This window comes from Phyllostomus hastatus, unplaced genomic scaffold (assembly GCF_019186645.2).
Source record: "Phyllostomus hastatus isolate PE091 unplaced genomic scaffold, TTU_PhHast_1.1 phas_scaffold_55, whole genome shotgun sequence".
Lineage (NCBI taxonomy): Eukaryota > Metazoa > Chordata > Mammalia > Chiroptera > Phyllostomidae > Phyllostomus > Phyllostomus hastatus.
The window spans coordinates 12,077,343-12,101,345 of record NW_025334035.1 but is presented as its reverse complement, the minus strand read 5'-3'; the positions used below and the strand labels follow the sequence as shown (position 1 = coordinate 12,101,345).

General features: G+C 38.8%; 2 protein-coding genes across 14 annotated transcripts in view; one reads left to right on the top strand and one right to left on the bottom strand.

Annotated features, from left to right (window-relative positions):
* The window catches only part of PIGL (phosphatidylinositol glycan anchor biosynthesis class L), a 65,482-nt gene extending 61,772 nt beyond the window's left edge, over positions 1 to 3,710 (bottom strand). For both annotated transcript variants that reach the window (XM_045824348.1, XM_045824349.1), the window contains exon 1: positions 3,348 to 3,710. In XM_045824348.1, the coding sequence (XP_045680304.1) occupies positions 3,348 to 3,582 (235 nt within the window). In that variant the 5' untranslated portion in view covers positions 3,583 to 3,710. The remainder of the gene's footprint in view (positions 1 to 3,347) is intronic.
* A 564-nt stretch (positions 3,711 to 4,274) lies between these two features.
* The window catches only part of NCOR1 (nuclear receptor corepressor 1), a 196,214-nt gene continuing 176,485 nt past the window's right edge, over positions 4,275 to 24,003 (top strand). For 7 of the 12 annotated variants that reach the window (XM_045824336.1, XM_045824335.1, XM_045824332.1 and 4 more), the window contains exon 1: positions 4,421 to 4,700. The gene's annotated coding sequence lies outside the window, so the exon portion shown is untranslated. Of the gene's footprint in view, positions 4,399 to 4,420; positions 4,701 to 24,003 lie in introns of those variants that run through there. The other 5 variants (XM_045824340.1, XM_045824334.1, XM_045824339.1 and 2 more) reach the window with 3 other exon arrangements.

The window sequence follows — 24,003 nt, the reverse complement described above, 5'->3', positions numbered from 1 at the left end:
TAATGTTCAATACACACATTTCTGCATGAATTGGGAATTTTGAAAGTAACTCTAAAAACTAAAAGAGAAAACAATCTAAATAGCAAGTTGGATTCAGAGGAAGTAATGAAAGACAACAATAAGGATACTAAGTATTTAATACATGCCAAGGGAACACATTATATTTTTAAATTTGAAACAATTTTGAATTTTGGTCCCAACCTATTGAAAAAATAGGAGAAATTTATAAAAGAATCCAGTGTACCTATAATACTTTGTAAATAAAATCCAGACTTCTCTTGCAGATCTTAAAACAAATTAACTTATAATTTGACTCCTATAAGTTGTAATATAAAAATAAAATTAAAAGCAAACAAAAGTGAGGTGTTTAAGTGAATTTATTTGCAATTGATATCCTTAATAGCACAAACAGAAGAAAAGTACTTAGACCCAAATTCTCAATAAATATGAAAAATGATTTAATCTTACTGGCACCAAAGATCTTAGGGGAAATAAGTGTTAAATCAAGAAACACTATTAAAAAACATTAGTCAATGCTAAGAATGGTACTATATTAAGACAGAGTCTTACTACCAGTCAGTGAGAAAGTAAACTGGTATGTTTTTGGGAATGCAATTTACATGAAAAGCCTTAAAACAGCTAAATTAGGAGTCATTCTTAATGAATACTCTGCAATACATACAGATGTTTACTCTTACTCGTAATCGCTTAACTAGAAAAAAAGAACCCTAAATATACATAAATAAGAGATGACTAAGATTTATCTCTGTAAGACCATTTAAAAGGCTACACATGTTATTATTAATATTGGTAATTATTTAAGTTATAAGTTTCACAAGGACACAGTCCTTCTCTAGCTTGTTTTCTTCACTGTTTATTTCTAGGGCATAGTACAGAGGTGGCAAACACAAGGTCTGCAGGCTGAATCTGGCCCTCCAACTTGTTTTATCTGGCCCACCCTAGCAGAGCTCTCGCTTAACTGCTAAGGAGTAATTACATTTATACAGTCCTAAAATTACATTTGGCCCTTTGAAGGCAACCACGAGGTTGATGTGGCCCCCGGTTAAAATGAGTTTGACACCCCTGGCATAATGCCTAGTGTAAATTTTTTAAACTAAATTTTTTTTATTAAAACTTTATTTTTTTAAGAGCAATCTTAGGGTTGTGGCAAAAATTGAGGAGAAGGTAGAGATTTTCCCATTTACCCCATCCCCACATATACATAGCCTTCCCTTTATCAACATTTCTCATCAGAGTTGTACATTTGTTACAACTGATGAACGTACAATCATTATCACCCAAAGCCCATAGTTTACATTAGGGTTTACTCCTAGTGTTGTACATTGATTGTATGGGTTTGGACAAAGTATAATGACATATACCCATAATTAAAATATCATACAATATTTTCACTACCATAAAAAGTCCTCTGTGCTCCACCTATTTATCCATTCTTCCTCCATCTGAATCCCTGGAAAACAATGATCCTTTTACTGTCTGCATAGTTTTGCATTTTCTACGTAGTTGGAATCATACAGTATGTAGCCTTTTCAGTTTGGCTTTTCATTTAGTAATACGTATTTAGGGTTCCTCCATGTCTTTTCATAGCTTGACAGCTTATTTTTCTCTTTAGCACTAATATTTCATTGCCTGGATGTACTAATTGATTCATCTGTTCACCTGCTTAAGAACATCTTAATTGCTTCCAAGTTTTGGCAATGATGAGTAAGCTGCTATACATACTTGTGTGCAGGTTTTTACATGCACCTGCTTTCAACTCCTTTGGGTAAAGAAATACAGAACAGGGTAATTGTTGGATGGTTTGGTGTTTGGTTTTGTAAGACATTGCCAAACTAGCTACCTTCCGAAGTGCCTGAACCATCTTGTACTCCTATCATTAATAAATGAGAGTTGCTGTTGTTTCACATCCTCACCAGCATTTCTTGTTGTTAGTGTCCCAGATTTTGGCCATTCTAAGAGTAGTGCACATAAATCTTTAAATATTTGCTAAATCAATGAAAAAATAAGGTTCAGTGAAAAAATAAAAAGTGTAATGCTACTTCTATGAAAATCTGTATAGAAGAAAAACTGGAATGACATACCACCAAGTGGGAAAAAGAGGTCATGTACATTTGTTAAAAATGGCTTTATTGAGGTAAAATTTTCCATACCATAAAAGTCCACCCTTTTTATATGTAGAGTTCAATTACTTCATTTATACACTTGTGCAATTATCACTATAATCCAGTATCATGGCCAATTTTGTTTTCTCATTCCATCTTTTCTGTATGGTAAAGGAGGACTTACTTTTTTTAAAGTCCCCTTCACTGAAATGCAAGGACAAAAGCCCCTTTCACGCTCTCTTTACCAGAGCTGGCTCTTCTTCTCTCCCTTTGAGGCTGTCAGGCGTAATTAACTACTGTTTCTCTGAGCCTCTGTTTTCAGGACTGGAGAGGTTGATGGAAAGCATCCCTTGTGCAGGTGCTTTAAAATATATACAAACAGGGCTTACCAGACCTTAGCGCCCAGACCCTGAACCCAAAGATAACAGCAAAACAAACTGAAGTCTGCAATATCAGTCCGAAGCCTCCTATTTACAACTAATCGCCACGACTAACCTGTTACAGCCCCCTCCCCCTTTTCTGATCCAATAAAAACTCAAAGCCCCTACACTTCAGGGCCGGTGCATTTCTCTGCACCCAGCCCTTTCCTTTTTTTGGAAAAGTAAAAATAAAGCTTTGTTCTCTGCATTTTCATCTCTTTATGAATTCTTTCACATCCCGCATCACTGACCACCCTAACATGAAAGTTGGGCGGTACTGAACTATAAAATTATTTTTTAGCCTGATGATCTCAATCTATTTCTTTAACTTGACATATGCATCTTTTTAGGACAAAATGAATTTTAAAAGCAGCAGGAAAATCCTTTGCTATCGCTAGAAGTAAAACTTTCAGGCTTGAGCAGGCATGCTATGTTAAGATCATTATTCTTGGTCCTTCTGCAAATAAAAAGGTTGCACAGAATAATGAGTACAGTCCCATTTCCCAACGAAAATGTCGGTATTGAATGGAAGCAAACGTGAGCTGTTTTCTTGTGCTTAATCCTGCTAGCAGAGAGTATTGTGAGAAAGCTGAGGACGTCCTCCAACCAACCTGGGAAGCTGGCCGCTACACACCCTAGGTTGGAGCCACCGATTCTCTGTGGCGCCCAGAGAAGGGACCTTCGGAGTATTATTCACTTAGCTTTCTACAACAGAGAATCTCTGGGAAAAAGTAGACTGAGATAAGTTGGCACTTAAATATCCTTCACAGCCTCGGGTCCCAGCGCCCTGCCTGCAGTCTCCTACCTGCGGAGAAGCAGAGCAGGAACACGCGGTGCCTCAGGCGGGCCAAGCCTAGCAAAGTGGGAGCAAAGAACATTGCTTCATCGTCGGGGTGCGCGATCACCAGGAGGGTCCGACTTCCGTTTCCCAACAGGCCAGCCTGCACCTGACTCTTCATTCGTTCGGAGGAGTCCCAAACCCAGAACACGATCCTTGCCAAGGCCACCACAGCCAAGCACAGAACGCCTATCGCTTCCATGCCAGGTAAGTGGCACTGCGCATGCGCAATACGGAAAGGTGCTGCCCACCCTGACTCCGGCGGGAAAACTGCACTGTGCAGAAATTGCGTTCCGAATTAATGTTTCGCCCAGCTAGCCAGCTCTTACGGCTTGAGGCCTTAAATGTCGGGTTCCTGTGTGGTTCTACACTGACGCCTCCCAACAATTCTTTATCGATTTCTCTCTACTTTATGTAGCATTTAAGAGGACTGTGACTGCTCGGGTTGAAAGCTGAACCGAACCCCTTCCTGTCAAGTTTTCTAGCCCTGTCCTTACACAGTCCAGTCATTTCACTGGAAGTGAGACTTGAGGGCGCACTTAGTTGTCTCAAGGGCCACCGGCTCCCGAGGAGTGACTTTTAGATTAAGGACTGACATCATAGACAAATCGGCATCGGCCGCCTTTCAGTGACGTTTTAGTGCGAATTACAGCCGGAGCTCTGGGAAATATCTTGAGTAGGTCGACGTGCACCCCTTCGGCTCCCAGCACGTGAGAGCCCGCTTCCCTGCCCGAAGCCCGCGGCCGGAGGAGGCCGCCGCCGTCCCGCTGCGTCGCCCTGGGGTCGCAGAGCTAGAGGCTGGCTTGCGCCCCTCTTTCCCACGCTCCGGTGAAGGCCCCTAGCGCGGGAAGCCGGCTGGCTCGGGTGGACTCCCCAGCCGGTGCTTGATGGCAGTGCGTTGGTCCGGGTCGGGCAAGGTGCTACCCAGGCGTGTCTCCGGTTGAGAGGGCCGCCGCCGCCGCCAGGCCGATGCGCGATAAGGAACCAGGCCCTGGGCAACCCAGGAAGCTCGGTCGAGGTAGGAGACGCGCGACGCCAGCGGAGGGAGTTGGTTCTCCAACCTTCCGGAAGGAGGAGGGGCCGGCGCCAGAGCAGCCCTAGCCGGCCGCTGGGGCTGGCGTGGGGAGGGAGCGGGGTTGAGTCAAGATGGCGGCCAAGGTGGCGAAGCAGCAGCAGCAGCCGCGGTGGCGGCGGCGGTGACTGGAGTGATCGCCCAGCTCGCCGCGTTAAAGGAGGTACCGAGGTAGGGACCCGTGTCGGAGTTGCGTCCAGCTCCTCAGAACCAGGGGCGCGCCGGTTACCACACTCCTACAGCTCCGGGTGAGTAGGCCCCGGCCTCCGGGCCCCCGCTCGGTCGCGAGCTTCCGAGGACTCTCAGGGCACCGGCCGCAGGGACCGGTTCACTGCGTGGCGGTGGGGCGTCACGGGCCTGGCATGTTGGACGCACCCCAGCCGTCTGGTCTCCTCTTCTCGGCCGCCCAGGCCGAGCCGTGCGCGGCGGGGAGCTCCGGGGACGAGTGTAGGCTTAGGGAGTTTGGCGGAAGAATGGGCTGCGGCCGGGCCGGGGCCGGCGGAGAGGTGCGCTGGATGGAGGGGGCGTGCGCGGCGCGGAGGGCCCCCCCCCCCCCGAGGGAGACCGAGTGGGCCGGGGGATCCCGGGCGGGGCCAGCACAAGCTGCCCCGGGGCTCTGAGGCGGAGCTGGTGGCCGTCGAGAGTGTCGAAAGGATTAGGGAGGGTGACAGCGATGGACAAGTGACTGAAGATTGAACTAGTTCGACTTTCTAACCAAATCTCTCAGAAGTGTAATGGCGAAAGGGTGGAGATTGCAAAGATCGGAACTGTACCTTCTGCCTTTTGTTGTTGGTGTTTTAATATGCGTAGTCTGTGCATTCTCTTTTTGCGGGGGAAGAGGGATTTGAGAAACTAATAGAGAATTCGGTCTTAATGGAGAGGAAACTGAATTTGAATTCTTCGAATTAACTGGATTAGGAGCAGTCGTGTATTAACAGTGTGGATGGGAAAAAGTCATGTTTCTGAAACATCAGTGTCAGTTTTCTGTACTGATGTTGTGTGCCACAGTGCTGCTTCAGTAGGGTTAACCTTGGAGATAGTGTGGTATGGGTAATTCCAGTCTTTGGGATTAGTATATTCACCTGCATCAGATTTGCGTCACTAAACATATCCTAATAATATTGAAACTTACATTCCCTGTGTGCACACTGGTGAGGTAATGATGGGATGCAGAACATTGTGCAAAGAACAGGCCCTGGATTTTAAAATGCCAACAAATATTCATTCGTTCTTTCAACATACCTTGATCAATAGGTGTTGCTGAGGGGTCACATGTGATTGTCCCTTGGATAACTGAAGGGTTGGTGACATTTAATTTTTAATGGCTTTTTGAAAATGTTTTCATGTACCTTTTCATAAAGATATTTATTGGATGAACCAATTTGCCTGGGCTCAGGAGCAGACCAATTTTAGAAACTTATGTTTAAATAAGTAATGATTATAGAAGAAGTAACCACAAGTTCTTGGAAAAAGAAATATTGTCTTTATTTTCTTATTTTGTTAAAACCCAGTGGAAGTTTATTTGTTCATTTAATATTTACAGTTGCTTTCCCTTGCTTTTAGCATATCTGATAATGGAATCAAGGTTAAACATGCATATATAAAAATATGCACATACATATACATAAGGGTGTGATTATCTGCAAAACGAAAATATACTTTTTCTTTTTACAAAAGGCTTGCCATATGTTGAACTACTGCCCCACAGAAAATGTAAAACAGAGTCCTGATTCTTTCTTTAATGAACATTGTGGCATTTTGGAATATGATCAATCTTTCTGTGCTTCAGTTTCCTCACCTATGATAGTAAGAAAACATCTGCTGTCTTAGGGTTCCTAAGAAAGTTAATAATTATGAAATTACTTAAACAGATTAAAATGTTTGTACTCCTGTGAGGTAGTAACAGCTTCCTCTGCACTTGTAAAATACTTTATTTACACATCTCATGACATTTACACTTTCTACTTTGTGTTTAGGTTTTTACGGACATGTTTTATCTCCTCTTGAGGGCAGGATAGATCCTTCTCTAATGTTATCTTTAAGGCACTGTGTAGAATATTGACACTGCAAATATTTATTGAACAAGTAAACATTGTGCTCTAGGTAGAAAAATGTATTTCACATTACAACTTATCCAAATACACTTGTCTCTGCTGTGACATATATGTCGATGTGTAGCTGTGATAGTCTCCATGGCCTCTGAGGAATACATATTTTTAACTGAATGTCTTGTTGAATTTAATTATATATTAAAATTTAAGTCTTTGGCCTTCCCACTTAATTTTTTTAAAAAAGCACAAAATACTTGAAATTACCTTATTTTTTAAAAATTTAATTGTCCCTTTAAATTTAATTCTTTAAAAGTTTGTTCCAAGACTAGGCAAATTTAGATTAAGGTATTTAAAGCTTTTTAAAGGGTGAAATTTTCTTGCTGTTGTTATCTGCAGTTGAAAGCAAAGGCCTTTGAATAGACCAGGAATTGATATAGGTCAGTGATTTTCAATCTTTTTCATCTTATAGTACATATAAACCAATTACTAAAATTTGATGGCACACCAAAGAATACATTTTTCTCCAATCTGACAAAAATTATATATAGTTTTGATTCAGTCACAATGGACAGCTGTTGTTAGCTGTTGTTATTTTTTATTTGACAATCTAAAGGGAAAGAGGTCAGCCCTGGCTGGTGTAGCTCAGTGGATTGAGCACGGGCTGGGAACCAAAGTGTCCCAGGTTCGATTCCCAGCCAGGGTACATTCCTGGGTTGGAGGCCATAACCCCCAGCAACCGCACATTCATGTTTCTCTCTCTCTCTCTCTCTCTCTATCTCCCTCCCTTCCCTCTCTAAAAATAAAATATAAAAATAAAATCTTTAAAAAAAATAAAATAAAGGGAAAGAGGTCAGTGTCCCTGTTGTTTACACATTTTTTTGAAAAATTTTATGTATTTATCTTTAGAGGGGGGAGGGAGAGAGAAAGAGAGGGAGAGAAATATTGATGTGCGAGAGAAACATAGATCGCTTGCCTCTCACATGTCCCCAACTAGGGACCTGGCCCGTAACCCAGGTATGTGCCATGGTGGGAACCCACTGAGCCACACCAGTCAGGGCAGGTAGTGTGTGTTTTAAAAATTCTTGCAGCACACTGGTTAAAAAACCTCTGATATAGGTAAATTTCAAGCTGTTTGTTACTTGTTTTGTGTGTGTGTTTGTGTTTTGTTACTCAGTTTTAATTGTATTTTGTAATGTCTTAATTGCAGTTTCAAATCTTACTGATGCCTGGAAATGCTAGAAGTCTCCATATTTAGTTACTGCCAGCTGTTCTTTTACTTTCAGATTTGGATTTTACTAGAATATGGCACAAAGGATATTAAATGTTGATCACAATTTATTGTTTGTTGATTAGAGATTCATGTATAGTTCATTGCCTTGTGCAACCAATGTTAAGTGCCTTTTATGTTGAGTGCATGTTACTAAATGCTATAAAGGTGTTGTATAAAGTTGAACAGATTAATGTGTGTACAAATAACTGTAGATTGCCTGGTGTTTTGTACTTTTCAAGCTTGAGGATGCAAAAAAAAGTACATTTAGATATATGGTTAAGAAAACATTTTGTTTGTTTCTTTTTCTATCAGGACTTATTAGGAGTATTGGAAAGCTATGAAAAGCTTCTGGTATGTACCAGTAACTGTGTAGAGCATCTGTTTTTTATTTTGGTATTCTTGTGGTAGTGGTTTTCCTTGAATATTTTTACTGTTTTACTACCATTTTTTCTACCCCAGGAGCTAGTGTGGTCAAAATACTATATTGCTTGGATAGTCTTCAGATACAGCATAGTTTGTTTTTTTTTCTCCCGAGTCCTTTGCGTTTGAGGGTGAGACTATACAAACCTCTGTAAGAATTTCTGTGGAATTCCTCAGTTTAATTCTTCCTTGTGTGCTGCTAATATTTTTACTTAAAGGTGATCTAAAAAAATTAAATTGTTGAAACAAAATGCTAATTATGTATAGAACTGTAGAATGTAGCGTCATATAGATTATCCACAGAGGCTACAATCCTGATAAACCCACCCTAAGTTGAAAATATCGTAAGTTGAAAATGCACTGGGTAGACCTAACCTACCGAAGGACCATCATAGCCTAGCCTAGTTAAATATGCTGAGAACACATACATTAGCTTACAGTTGCGTTGATGTAGTTTCATCTCACCAGTAATTGCTTTCCTTTTCTTGCCAGAAACAAGAGATACAGATGGGCCTATTGTAGACATGCTGTGATGGGAAAACAAAACACAGTATCCAAATAACATTGGCAACACAGTATATTGCAGAGTATCCTCTGTTTACCCGAGCAGCCCTCTTTGATCTGGTGCCTGACTGGGAGTCTTGCTCACTGCTGCTGCCCATCATCTCCAGAGAGTATTATATTACATATTGCTAGCCCAGGAAAAGATCAAAATTTAAAGTATGATTTCTACTAAATGCTTATCACTTTCACAACATTGTAAAGTCAAAAAAAGTTTTAAGTAGAACATATGTAAGTTGGGGGCTGTCTGTAGTCATAACTTGTTTTCCTAGGGTCACAGAAATGAGGTGATCTGCCTAAACCATTGTATTTGGGAACTAGCAGAATCCAATCTTTTGACATCCACTGTGGTACTCCTTTCATTACACCATGTCGTCTATGGCAGCAATTTCCACCAGTGTGCTGCAAGAACTTTTAACACACACAATACCTGACTGTTTAGTCAGGTCACTGACCTCTTTTCCCTTAGCTTGTCAAATAAAAAAATGACAACAGCCAACACAACAATAGCAGCCTGGTGTAAACGAATCAAAAGTATACCATTTTTTTGTCAGATCAGTAAAAAATACTATTTTTTGGTAAGAATTTTAGTAGTTTATGTGGCCATGAGATGAAAAAGGTTGAAAATTGCTGATCTATGGGATTATTCACTGTGATGATTGACAGTTACTTAAAACAAAAATAGGGGTGGATGGAATGAGAGATAATGTATTCAGTTTAGGTATTGAATTTAAGGTATTTCTTTAAAATTTCTTCAATGAAAATATATTTTGAAAAAAATTAGTATTGCTCCACATCTGTAGTATGATCACTGGGAATTATTTACTTTGTTTAAATGTCAGTCTGCTATGATTAGACAAAAATGTCTTTAGGTTATATGGACCTAGTGATATTTCATGGAATTAAAGCATTACAAGAAAATTTATTGTGCCAATGGTTACCTCTGAGAACTAAACAGATAAAATTGTTTTATACCTTAGGTATTGCTTGCTTCACTAACTTTAAAATCTCCAGATTGTTTTTAAATTATGAGGGACTTTGTTATGTAAAGCTTAGCTAAATAGTATGAGCATGAACTGTATTCATATTGCTATATTGAAAAGCTCATATAGAATATTAATTTTCTGTAGGTACTCAGGCCATAGAATTTATTTTAAAGAAAAACTGATATCCTCACATAAATACTGAAGTATGGTACACTTCTTTATTTCCTTGAGTTGTTAAATAATATGCCTATTTTATGTTGCACTAAGAAGTATTGTTATTTCCCATATTATGTCTTTTTCTGGAATGCTATTTCCCTACTTGACTCTTCCAAACTCTACCATATCTTAATCCTGCCTTTTTTTTTAGGGGTTGATTACATATCACTTCACCCAGGAAGTCTCCCTCTTACTCCTTCTCCAAAGTTGTATATTTTTCATTCTGAAAATTCTTAATGCTTTATTTATACCTGTACTATAACATCATAGTTATTTACGTACATGTTCATTTAGTCCCCACTAGACCATAAGCCCTTTGTGGGCATGCCTCTATCTCAGTAATTTCTAATCCTTCCTCTGCCCTCACTCTTTGAATAACACTTTGCAACCCAGAAAGTATTTTGTAGAAATTTTTGAGTTCATAAAATAGAGCCTAACTGCTAGAGTTATTTGGCATGTTTATTATAGAAGCTGATTGATACGCATGTGGGAACTTGATGGTGAGTAGTTCTTGAAAATTAAAAAACAGGAATTCACCAGTGTCAGGCAAAATGTCTGTAATCAGTGAAGTATCAAAGCATTTCTTTCTGTTAAAGATTTTATTTATTTTTAGAGAAAAGTCAAGGGAGGGAGAAAGGGAGGGAGAGAAACATCATGTGTGGTTGCCTCTCCCATACTCCCAGTTGGTGACCTGGCCCACAACCCAGGCATGTACCCTGACTGGGAATCAAAGCAGTGACTCTTTGGTTCGCAGGCTGGTGCTCAATGTACTGAGCCACACCAGCCAGGGCTCAAAGCATTGCTTTAAAAAATGTTTGTCAGTTTACTGGGATTTTTGAGAAAGAGAAAGTAAACATGGGATTGGTTCATCCCAGATTATTTGTATTTTTTTTTCAAGGTAATATGAGAGCAAGAATGTTAATTTATATACCTGTGCAGGGATTTAGAGAGTAGTTTCAGTACTAGGAAAAAATTGTGAATTAGGAATGTGGAATAGTTTATAGGATTATATGGAATCCCTTTGCAAGAATAGTACTGATAAGTTTTACATCAAAAATTAAATCTTTGCCCTGACTGGGTGGCTCAGTTGTTTGGAGCATTGTCCTGGACACCAGAAGGTTGTGGATTCCATCCTGATCTGGGCACTTACCTGTGGGTTTAGTTCCCTGTTGGGGCACTACCGGAGGCAGCTGATCAGTGTCTCTGCCCCCCCCCCCAATCCTTCTCTCTCTCTCAAATTAATAAACATATCTTTGGGTGGGGATTAAAAAAATTAAATCTAGCCCTGGCTGGCGTAGCTCAGTGGATTGAGCGTGGGCTGTGAACCAAAGCGTCACAGGTTCGATTCCCAGTCAGGGCACATGCCTGGGTTGCAGGCCACGGCCCCCAGCAACCACACATTGATGTTTCTCTCTCTCTCTCTTTCTCCCTCCCTTCCCTCTCTAAAAATAAATAAGATCTTTAAAAAAATTAAATCTTTAAGTAGATTAGTTAAGCACAAAGGAAGAGAATGGTCAAAATTACCAAATTATTTTGGTTATTATCCTCCCCAGTGTCTACTTGAGGAGTAAAACCTGGGCTGTTTGTTTTTCTGTATACTTGTATAAATTGATATCAAAGCAAAATAAATTGAGGTTACATTTTTCTAGAAAATTTGACTCTAAGACTTATGAGAGTCACAGATTGCGTCTTCCCCCTTTTGTTTTGGGCCATTCATTTCCCTTGGAATAACATATAGATTTGTATAATTTTGAAATGTTTGTTTTAACTAGTAATCATCATGTCTCTATTGAAAGACATTTAACTTGGTATTGCTTTTGATTTAAGTTCTTCAGTTTGATTTATATTAACTTTATGTATTTGGAATGAAACCAAAACTTGTACTTTTTAGGAGTTAACAGCTTAAAATATATTCAGTGTAAATATACCAGATATAGGTAGTATATAGTTCATCAGCTATGTCTCTCTGTGTGTGCTCATGTGTGTATCTGTGTGTATGCATTTCTGTGTGTGTCTGTGTATCTGTATGTGTGTGTATGGGGGTAACAGAGGGGAGGGGAGGGTTGGAAGGAGAGGTTACTCTGTTCACACAAAATCATTTTAATGAATGAAGGAGGATATGTTATCTTAAAATCTTATCTTGTTTATTATAAGTAGTACATTTTTACACAAGTGCAGTGTAGTATAGTAGCATATAAAGAAATTCTTGGATGTTCCACTTCCTGGATATAATCTGCTAAGTGTTACACATTCTTTCAGAGTTTTTCTGTGTATGTAGGTAATTTTCTGTATTATGGGATTATACTATACTGTTCTTTTGTATTCTACTGTTCTTGTTGTTATATTTAGAGCTATTTCTATCAGTAATAGCTACATAGTATTCCACTTATGAAAATACTGTAATTTGTTTAATCAGTTTATGGCCACTAATGTTTTGTTTTGTCAGAAAAACAAAGCTGTAGTGAAGTATTTGTGTGTGTGTTTATTTTGTATAATTGTAGAAACAGCTTTATAGGATAGATTCCTAAAGTGGAGTTTCTGTTGTATACATGATGTAAATTTGATTTTAATACAAGTATATTTCTATGCCCTAAACCCTGGCCAACACCAGATATTACAAATTAAAACATTTTGACAATTTAAGAAGTAGAAAAAAAGTGATTCTAATTGGCTTTTTATCAATCACTTTTTTTAAAATCAATCACTTTTGATGTTTAACATTTTTAAATGCGGGGGGTGGTTGTATTTCCTTTATAAATGGCATGCTTTTGTTTGGTTATTTTTGATGAAGTTATTGGTCTTTTCAGATTAATTTGAAGAGTTCTTTACATACTAGAACATTTACTTTTTTCATATGTATGCATATTCCCCCCTACAGCTATTTTTTTGTAGTATTATTATAGCCAGAGATACCAACCCAGTCCTGTGCTGTCTGTGTGACTTCGGGCACATTACTTAACCTCTCTAAGCCTTAATTTCCTTATTTGTAGAATGGAGATGATGTAAACAACATTTAGCACAGTAGCTGTCACATAATAAGTAAATAATCAAGAAATGCTGGCTGTTTTCAGTCTATATATGGCTTCTGGTTTTCATACTCTATTTTATAAAGACCTTTCTTTACTGTAAAATTTAATACTTACCAATCTATTAAATTGAAAATACAAAGTGAAGAATATTATGTGGAGTATGCTACTGCTTATTTTAAAGAGGAAAATAATGTATACATACATTGGAATATCATAGGATGTTTTTGAAATGAAACCCAAGAAACTGTTAACATTAGTTGTTCTAGGAAGGAGAACTGAGAGACTGAGGCACATGAGTAAGAGAAAGACTTTTGAACATACACCTTTTTGTATTTTTCAAATGAAGTCCTCAGATTTCAATTTAATATTTTTATGATTTTTTTCATCTTTTCCTAGCTTTTATTGAATTTATTGGGTGACTGGTTAGCATCTTTTTTTAATTTCTATTCTTTTGATCTATCTGGAATTTATTTCTGATGTAAGAAATGAGGTAAAGATATATTTTGTGAGGGATATATGTGCATGTTTTTTTTCTATCAAATAACCAGAAGTTGTCAGTACCATTTAGTGAATAATCCATCCTTTAGATTTGCAACTTTTTATCATTTATTACAAATATGTTTGAAACTGTTATGTTCTCTTGATCTTTTGTTGTATATTATCATGTTTTAAAAATTATTTTTGTTTTATAATTGTAATACTGATAGAGTTAGTCACCTGTTCATGACTCTGTTATGTTTTGTTTTTCTTTTTCAGCTTTTGACAATTCTGGTATATGTATTCTTTTGGATAAATTTTAGAATCATTCTGTGAAATTTGAAAGGAAATCTTGCTGAGATATTTATGGGGAATACTGACTATTAATTGGGAATATTGAACTTAAAGGTTAATTTTGGGAAAATTGACACTTTTATGGACTTCCTGTCCTTTTGTTCAAATAGACTTCTCAGTAGATTTTCAAACGTTAATTAAATAAATCTTTAAATAAGTTTTTTACTTTTTTTTGTTCAACAAATATAGTAGTAATCAAATAAGGAGTTTACGTTTTGTGGGGGAAGACAGTACATATAATCAAGTAAAACAAACTGATTCATTAGATTATGATTAATCTGTAAAGGAACAAAAAAGGTGATGTGATTGAGAGTAACTGGTGGGAGCCCGCCTTATAGTGTGGTTGGGAAAGGCTTTTCTGAGATGACATTTGAACTGAGACCTAAGTTTGAGGAGTCAGCCACTTGAATAAGCTGGAAATACCTAGAGTAAAGAAGGACAAAGGCCTGAAGCTAGAAAGCCTTCTTCCTCCGACCCCTCAAGGTGAAGGAGCTGTAAGGAAGCGTCTGTTCTTGGAACCTACTGAACAATTGGGAGAGAACACAGGCCAGATCAGGTGGGGCCTTGTGGGCCATAGTGACTGCTGGGATTTTATTTGAAGTTGCATGATAACCCTGGAGAGTGACATGTTCTGACTTATGGTTTAAAAAGATCATTTTGATTTTTGAATGGAGAAAGTATTGAAGTGGGAAGTCCAGTTAGGAGTTTCTTGCATCAAGAGATGTAGAAGGGATAGTTGAGATGGAGAAGCATGGGAAGCTTGAGGGTAGGGTGGGATGTGAAAGGAAGAAGAGGACTAGTAGTTGGAATGGGTATTATTTGAATTAGGCACTGTTAGGTGTTAGGGAGGCCATATGAGCACCTCACAGGTGTCTAGTGGTTTTACTTTTTGTATATAATTCAATAAATTTTATTTTAATTGCTTTTCTCTATTTTGGTATGCACTTGGAAATAGAGGCTGTTTATTAATTTTGTTTTATTTTGCTTCATAACTTTTAGCAGTCTGTCTCTGTTAGTGGATCAAAGGGGAGGCAGCAGAACATGATCATTGATCATTGACATTGACATAATATTTTAAAAATATTACGTAGGGGAAGTTACTTAGCTTTTTTAAAGCCTTAATTAGGGAAAATAATGGAACTAATGTTTTAGGTGAGCTCATGCATGGTCGAGCTGTTAGTATTATGGTAACATTATTATTCTCCTTAGCTAATATCCTCTCTGTTAATTCTGGCCAAGCATCCAAAGTTCAAGTTTTTTTTTATTTCAATACACTGTTATTTTTTGTGTTAATGGAGGAGAGAATTAGCTATTAGTTGTCCATTTTGCCATTGGAAAAAAATATGAATATATTCTTATAGTTGAAGGGGTGAATATTGCCCAACTCAGAGAATTAGTTCAGCATAGTGCAGCTATACCCGCAAGTTCTCAGTTGTGTGTTGTCTATTGCTGTCTTGAGAAACTTGTTCTTTTTTATTTTATGTAGGGATAAAGCAGCATTTTTAAAGAAATTCATGAATTATTTATTGCATGCCTGTATTCTTAGATTAATTATATAATTGTGCCCTTAAATAATGTGCTTCTTTCAATTATGATACTTTATTGATGTAGGATAGTTTAACCTAAAAGGCCTTTTCCTTAGCTTCCATTTATCTGTCATATAAGTGGGTTATCATAATGTAAAAAGAGGCTACAGGTAAAATACCTTGTTAATGTCATTTCCCCAGAGGAGCTCTTTTTTTTTTTTTAAAGGGAAGAATGCTTTAGTTTATTTCATAGGAGAAATTTTATTCTAGTTTAGCACCACTCTGATCTCGTACAAATTACAGAATTCACTTAATGATTTCTAGTCTCTCTTCTGGGGGCTGGGCTCTGAGACAGACTAAGGAGATCAGCTTTTATTTTATTTTATTTTATTTTTAAAATATATTTTATTGATTATGCTATTACAGTTGTCCTATTTTCCCCCTTCCTTCTCCTCCACCCTGCACACCCTCTCCCACCCACATCCCCCACCTTTAGTTCATGTCCATGTGTCATAAGTTCTTTACCTTCTACATTTTCCATACTATTCTTGCCCTCCCCCTGTCTATTTTCTCCCTACCATCTATGCTACTTATTCTCTATACCTTTTCCCCTTCTCTCCTCCTCCCACTCTCCTGTTGCTAACCCCCATGTGATCTCCATTTCTGTGGTTCTGTTCCTGTTCTAGTTGTTTGCTTAGTTTGCTTTTATTTTTGTTTTAGGTGTGGTTGTTAATAATTGTGAGTTTGCTGTCATTTTACTGTACATGGTTTTTATCCTCTTTTTCTTAGATAAGTGCCTTTAACATTTCATATAATAAGGGCTTGATGATGGTGAACTCCTTTATCTTGACCTCATCTGGGAAACACTTTATCTGCCCTTCCATTGTCAATGAAAGCTTTGCTGGATAGAGCAATCTTGGATATAGGTCCTTGCCTTTCATGAGCTGGAATACTTCCTTTTAGCCCCTTCTTGTCTGCAAGGTTTCTTTTGAGAAATCAGCTGACAGTCTGATGGGAACTCCTTTGTAGGTGACTGTCTCCTTATCTCTTGCTGCTTCTAGGATTCTATCCTTCATTTTAATCTTGGCTAATGTAATTATGATGTGCTTTGGTGTGTTCCTCTTTGGGTCCAACTTCTTTGGGACTCTGAGCTTCCTGGACTTCCTGCAAATCTATTTCGCTTGCCAGATTGAGCAAGTTCTCATTCATTATTTGTTCAAATAAGTTTTCCACTTGTTGCTCTTCCTCTTCCCCTTCTGGTACCCTTATAATTTTGATGTTGGAACATTTAAAGATGTCCTGGAGGTTCCTAAGCCTCTCCTCACTTTTTTGAGTTCTTGTTTCTTCCCTCTTTTCTGTGTGGTTGTTTCTTCCTTCTGGTCCACTCTATTGATTTGAGTCCCAGTTTCCTTCCCATCACTATTGGTTCCCTGTGCATTTTTCTTCATTTCACTTAGTGTAGCCTTCATTTTTTCATCTAATTTGTGACCGAATTCAATCAATTCTGTGAGCATACTGATCACCAGTGCTTTGAGCTGTGCATCTGATAGGTTGGCTATCTCTTCATCGCGTAGTTGTATTATTTCTGGAGCTTTGATGTGTTCTTCTGTTTGGGCCTTCTTTTTTTTTTCTGTATTGTCACACCTATTACGTAGGAAGGGTGGCGCCTTAGGTGTTCACCAGGGCTGGTCTACCCGGTTGCTGGGTTGTGATGCTGTATATGGGGGTGGGGTCCGAGAGGAAACAGTGGTGCTTTCTCCTCTCTCTGTTGGATTTCAGTCCCTTCCACCACTTCCCCCAGGCAAACTGGGCCTTTCTGGTGCTGATTCCCATGTGGGTGGGCTTGTGTACGTTCTAGGGCCCTGTGGGTCTCTCCAACAAACTCTCCTGTGAGGCTGGGACATGTGTTTTCAATTGGTGTTTTGAGGCTTTATTTCCCAGTGCTGGGACCCTGGGTTGCACGGTTTGTCTCGAACTCCAGTTTTGCCTGGTTTATCTGTGTGTGAATGTGGGACTGCTCGGTTAGCCAACTACCTTGTGCACAGTGCCTCGCTTCACAATCTGCCACCTTGCTGGTTCTGCCTGTTGCCACCCTGCACCCGGGGTCTGCCAGCCACCACCTGTGCACCCAGGGTCCACCAGCTGCTGTCTTTTGCACCTGGGGTTTGTCATCAGCTGCCTTGCGCCCAGCGCCACAGCTTTTTTTGCCTCAACCCCTCTCTGCCCTGCCGCCCGACTCCGCCCCTCCTACTGGTCTGGACGAATGTGTCTATTTTAACTCCTTGGTTGTCGGACTTCCATACAGTTCAGTTTTCTGTCAGTTCTGGTTGTTATTTTGTTTCTAAATTGTTGTTGTCCTTATTTTGGTTGTACGAGGAGGCACAGTATGTCTACCTATGCCTCCATCTCGGCTGGAAATCAATTCCTATTTTTTTTTTATTAAAACTTTATTTTTTATTTTTCAATTATAGTTGATGTACAATATTAGTTTCAAGTATACAACATAGTGACTAGATACTTATATGACTTACGAGGTGATCCCCTTGGTAAGTGTAGCACCCATCTGACAGCATACAGTTATTATAATATCATTAACTATACCCCTTATGTTGTACTTTACCTCCTCATGACTTTTTAAAAAGATTTTATTTATTTTTAGAGAGGGGAAAGAAGGGAGAGAAACATCAGTGTGTGATTGCTTCTCAAGCATCCCCTACTGGGGACTGGCCTTCAACCCAGGCATGTGTCCTGCCTGGGAATTGAACCAGCAAACCTTTGGTTCACAGTCTGGTGCTCAATCCACTGAGCCACACCAGCCAGGGCTACATCCTTGTGATATTTTTGAAGTTCTTAGTTTATTAATCTTCTTACGAGAAATTTGCACAATAACCACAGATAAAGTCACTGAAGAATCTTATTCCTTCTGTTGTCCAATTGCTAGCTCACTTTTTGTCAGCACCACTGTAAGCATTTGCAGCTCTCTAATTTTCTTAATTTTCGTCTTGTATTCCTTTCTTGAGGCCGTCATCATACAGGCCACATCTTGCAAGTCTATGTGCGGGTTCATTTTTCTTTGGATAATCCAAGGAATAATAAATCATGCCAAACCTAGTTGTCTTGCTACTACCAAAATGGGTTCTGAATTCAAACACAAAAATGACATCTGCCTAGGTTGTGGGTTTGATCCTCAGTCAGGGTGCTTACAGGAGGCAACAGATTAATGTTTCTCTTTCACATTGATGTCTCTTTTTCTCTTTCTCCTTCCCTCCACTCCCTTCAATGCTTTTCTTTCACATCAATGTTTCTTTTCTTCCTTCACTCCTTTTTCTAAAATCAATAAACATATCCTTGGGTGAGGATTAAAAACAACACATCTGTTGTAGTCTTACACATTTTGGCTAGTTTTCCCTGAATTTCTGTCTTAGGTATTGTTGTCTTTTCAGGGTGAGGGATATTGATAACCATTTATTTCCAATGAAGTAGTCTGTTGGTCATGAACTTCCTGGTCTGTACAGTTACTGTGTCCTTCATAGTGGTGGATCATCTTCAAGCATCCAGAGAGAATAGGCCCCATGATTGTTTTTATAAATGGCAATTTGTACTACTCAGTCCCTTTTCATTTTTCACCCACCCTTCAAGTCCCCTTCTGTTTGACAACCATCAAAATGTTCTATGTATCTCAGTTTGTTTCTGTTTGTTTGATATATTCCACATATAGTTGAAATCATGTGGTATTTGTCTTTCTCTGTTTTATTTCACATAGCATAATACCCTCTACATCTATATTGAAAATGGCAAGATTTTGTTTTTTTTAATAGTAATAAAAAAGAGTAATATTCCATTGGCCGAGTAATATTCCATTGTCTATATGTACCACATCTTCTTTGTCTAATTATCTATCAGTGGACACTTAGGTTACTTCCATATTTTTGCTATTATAAATAATGCTGCAGTGAACATAGGGGTGCATATGATTTTTTTTAGCTTCTCCTTTCCTAATGTAACTTTGGAGTTGGACGAGAGCTGGGCTTCTCTGTGAGAATTAGTGAGACCTGATTTGCCTCAGTTTAGTAACTAATATTTTGGCATCTGTAATGTTATAGAGGCCATTCCCCTATTCCATACTTTTGTATCAAAAGGTTTTATAATTTGATCATCTAAAATAAAATTAGATTGTATATTTTGTAGGGTTCTTTTTCTGCTTTGGTGAACTGTGGGCTTCACTTTTGTGTGAACATCAGTGGGTTCATTCTTGCTCATCAAAAGAGGCATCTGCAGTCCTACCACAGTGAAGTACATTTTTAGTTTTCTTTTCCCAAGGTAGCTTAGGCCACCTTGAAAATCTATTCAAGTACATTTTAGTTATGCAAAGGTTCTAGGCCAAAAGCCAGGAATTCCTGGTGAGAAGAGATTGGATTCTTTTTTTTTTATGATTGTTTTTGAAATTTTATTGCAAGATACGTTTCCTGTTGAGTAAATTTGTGTGTGTGTCTTTATTACAGTAGTCCCTCCTTATCTGCAGGGGATGTTACCAGACTACTTCCATGCCAGGAGCTGGCCCTGTGCCTGCACAGTCTGAAAACTTTTGTGTGTCAGGTGACCTCTAGGTTCCTGACCCGGGCAGGGAAAATTTCAAGATACATTCCATGTGAAAGTGAGAGTAAATCTATTAAAGTTTGAGACAGTGAGGCAAAGGAAGGGCCCCTGGAGACAGGATCAGGGGATAAGCCTGGAATGAGCTGCCATTGCCTGTTGTTCCCCTGGGTGCAGGTCTCTTTGGGACCCTTCAAGCTTGGGATAGAAGTGATGTACACGCCTGAGAAAAGGGGGGTGAGGGTGTGCTTAACAAAGGGAGTGTGCAGGCATCCTTTGTCCTGAGGGGTTATCCATTCATGTTTTCTATAGGTGGGACTTCTAGGGGCAGTCCCAGGGGAGGATCTCAACAGAATAGTCCTATTTCTGAGTATGTTGTGTAGTATATTGACATATTAAAATGAGCTTATAGTGGGGTATGAGGTTATTTTCTGGTTAGTTTTACTTTTATCTTGGATTAGTCTAGCTTTAATTGTGGGTTTATTTTTTATTTTTTATTGTGTGTGTTATCTATCTCCCTAAGGTGATTTAAACCATCTGTTCTTAGATATCTTTGGTTAGTGGGGATAGGTTTAAACCACCTGCTCTTAGGTGTCTTTGGTTAGTGAGGGTAGTCTTGTGATTTGTCAGCTGGCTGTTAATTGCTCAGCTCTTCCATCCGTTTGTTCAGTCATTTGTCTCAGTTTCCTCCTTCCACTTGCCAGGGAATTCTTACTCACCAGCCTCAGGAATATGTTCCAAGACCCTCAATGGATGCCTAAAACCATGTATACTAGTGATCCATTTATATAGTTTTTTTTCCTATACATACATACCTTTTCACTTAAAGGAACCAGTTTACTTAATTTGGTATATCCAAATTGCCAGCATCACTGCTCTTGTGCCTTGAGCCATTATTAAGTAAAATAAAATAAGTGTTACTTGAACACAAGTACAGTGATACTGCTACAGTTCATATGATAACTGAGATAACTACTAAGTGACTAATGTGCGGGTAACATATACAGCATAGATATGTTGGACAAAGGAATGATTTACGTCAGGGCAGGATGGTGGGAGATTTAAAAATTATGAATTTTTTATTTCTGGAATTTTCCATTGAATATTTTTGTGCTGTGGTTGACCATGAGTAAGTGAAACCAATTGCTGGGGGTTGGGGGGAACTACTGTACTTCAATGTGGGAAGATGCAAAAGGAATTTAAGTACAGCAGTTTCATTTTACTATGTTTTGTTTCCTGTTTGTAAAATATAGGAGGTTAGTTCTTAGTTAATCTCTAAAATTCAGATAAAATATGCTCTTGTCACTTATAACAAAGACATTTAACTTTAGCATATTATTTCTATTCTAAAATATGATTATATATGTTTATGATATGAAGAGGTTGCACAAAAGACCTTGACCAGGTTTCTTTTAGGTACCCAAATGTGCATCGAATTTTAATAAGGTCCTTTACACATGTATTTTTTGCTACTAAAAATTGAAATAGCACATCAGAAAATTCTGTTACAATTCAAATTTTTCAAAACCAGAGATTCTAATTAATGTACCCTGTGCTAAATTAGTCTCTGGCCAAATCACCCAGTGCTTTCTTTTTTACATTCCTCTTGTACAAGTTACTTGATTATACTTATTTTTTGAAAAATATGTGTGTTGATTTTAGAGAGTGGAAGGGGAGGGAAAGAGAGGGAGAAACATCAATTAATTGCCCCTCATATGCATTCTGACTTGGGATCAAACTTGCAACCTTTTGGTTTATGGGATGATGCTCCAACCAACTTGAGCCACACTGGCCAGGGCACTTGCTCCTAAGTCTTTTTTTTTTTTTTTAAGATTTATTTATTTTCAGAAGGGAAGGGAGGGAGGAAGGGAGAGAAACATCAATGTATGAGAAAAACACCCGGGGATCTGGCCTGCAACCCAGGCATGTTCCCTGACCGGGAACCAGACCAGTCACCTTTCAGTTTGAGGGATGATGTCCAACCCACTAAGCCATGCTGGTCAGGGCTAATTCTTGATATTGGGTTTTGTTGTACTTACTTCAGGCTTCTGAAATACACCAACAACACTCAAGATCTATTAGTGCTTCTTTGGGTCAAATAAGAAAGTGGAACTGAAGTATATTGAAGTCGTTCAAATGAAAGCTACCGATTTTTTATAAGTTACTGGCATCAAGACAGACTTTCAAGAAAGAGATGCAAAAAATAAGACATCACAGAACTGCTATCATAGATTATCAAAATATTGGTATATGGTCTGTCCTAATGACCCTGAAATTACCAGCAAGGGAGCACAAAGTACAAAAGTAAAGTTTATGGGTAAATGTCTTAATTATTCTTTTTAAAAATTTTATTTATTTATTTATTTTTAGAGAGCGGGGAAGGGAGAGGAACATCGATGTGTGGTTGCTTACTTCCCTAACCAGGGACCCAGCCCGCAACCCAGGAGCATGCCCTGACTGGGAATTGAACCAGCGAACCCATGCTTCTCAGGCTGACACTCAATCCACTGAGCCACACCAGCCAGGGCATAATATCTTAAGTATTCTTTATGTTAATATTATCAGAGAAATATCCATGAAATAGGCAGTAATGATAGCTACATCTGAGTTTTCTGACTTTTGATTTAATCTCGTTTCCCGTGGATCTTTTCGAAATAGAGACAGGGTGCTGCAGTATCTAATAACCTGTAACATCCTTTCTTTCCAAGCAGTTGCCAATGTTCATACTCCCTGTCTCCTGCAGAGTGTGCCTTGACCCAGCCCCAGTCCAAGTCCCTGAAGGTTCTTTCCTCTGCCCTGCTGTTGGGGTGAACATCCTGGTAGAAGGGAGGGGAATTTGGTGCTTGGGTTGAGAGTCAAGTTACCAAGGGTCTTTTCTAGTACTTCTGAGACAGCTTGAGAACGAGCATCTGAGAAGACTTCAAAGTCAAGATTGGATTAACCTTTTTGGTGAGTCCGTTGGAAGTCTAGTCACAGCTTGAAACTCCTCCAAGATCCCTCCCCCAAAAGGTTCAAGTGGAAGATGATGCACAAAACTCTCAAAATGCTACAAAGTAGCCTGGAAAGAACTGTATGGCCCAGATATAGCTAGAACAGTTCAAATTTCAAACATGGTGAAAGAAAGAGCTAACTTTGACCAGGTTTCTTAAAAATTTCACAGAATTTTTACATTTCATGAATTAGGCATGCACCTAACCCTGAGTTAACTGGCATAAAGAACTTAAAATTTGAAAATGCCATTTGAGGTGTTCTCTTTCCCTGCAGCCTTAATTTTAAACTGGATTTTTTTTTATTTCAATTGTTTCAAAACCATAAAGTGTTCTGTGGAGGTGTCTTGGTGCACCAGAGCTGGAGGTAGGGTGGAAGGCAGAACTGGGCAGAGAGACCGAAAATGATAGAGTCTAGGTTCTCCATTCTCACTGAGTCAGAATATTTCTCCTTTTTATCAACATTAATGCAGTTGGCTTCCATGTACATGGTTGAGGGGAGAGCCCTATTTAAAAACAAAAGGTCTGAACTGTTATTATATGTATCATGCTGAAGGTTTGAGGAAGGTCATAGTGGTCTCCAAGTGTAGCTCTTGTGATCAGGGGTAGTATCTGCTTTGACTGGTAAATTTGTATACCAATAAGAGCTAATCTCTTATTTCACTGATGTTTTATTGCAACCTGTGTTGAGCTGATAGTATCTGACTTTATTTTATTTTGGAAAAAAATTCAAGTTAAGCTCACTAAAATCACAAAACTAGGACAACTTGAAGGATTACTGACAAAAGGGAAACATGGGCAAATTGTGTGAGTCATATTTGAGTGACATTGAATGCAGATGTTGAACTCAGGACTCAACATTTCTGAATAGTTAAAAAGACCCCACAAACACCACCATACTACATGGATTTCTTGTCATGTAGGCCAATGTTGGAAAAAAATGTTGATGACCTTGAGCTATTATCTTTCCTTTTGCTTCTCCATTCCTTTTATAGCTTTTATTTACTTGGCATGTGTGAATTGGGTTGAGAGTTCAGAGATAGATCACGAAAGCCTTTCTTACCAGTCCAAATCAGAATTA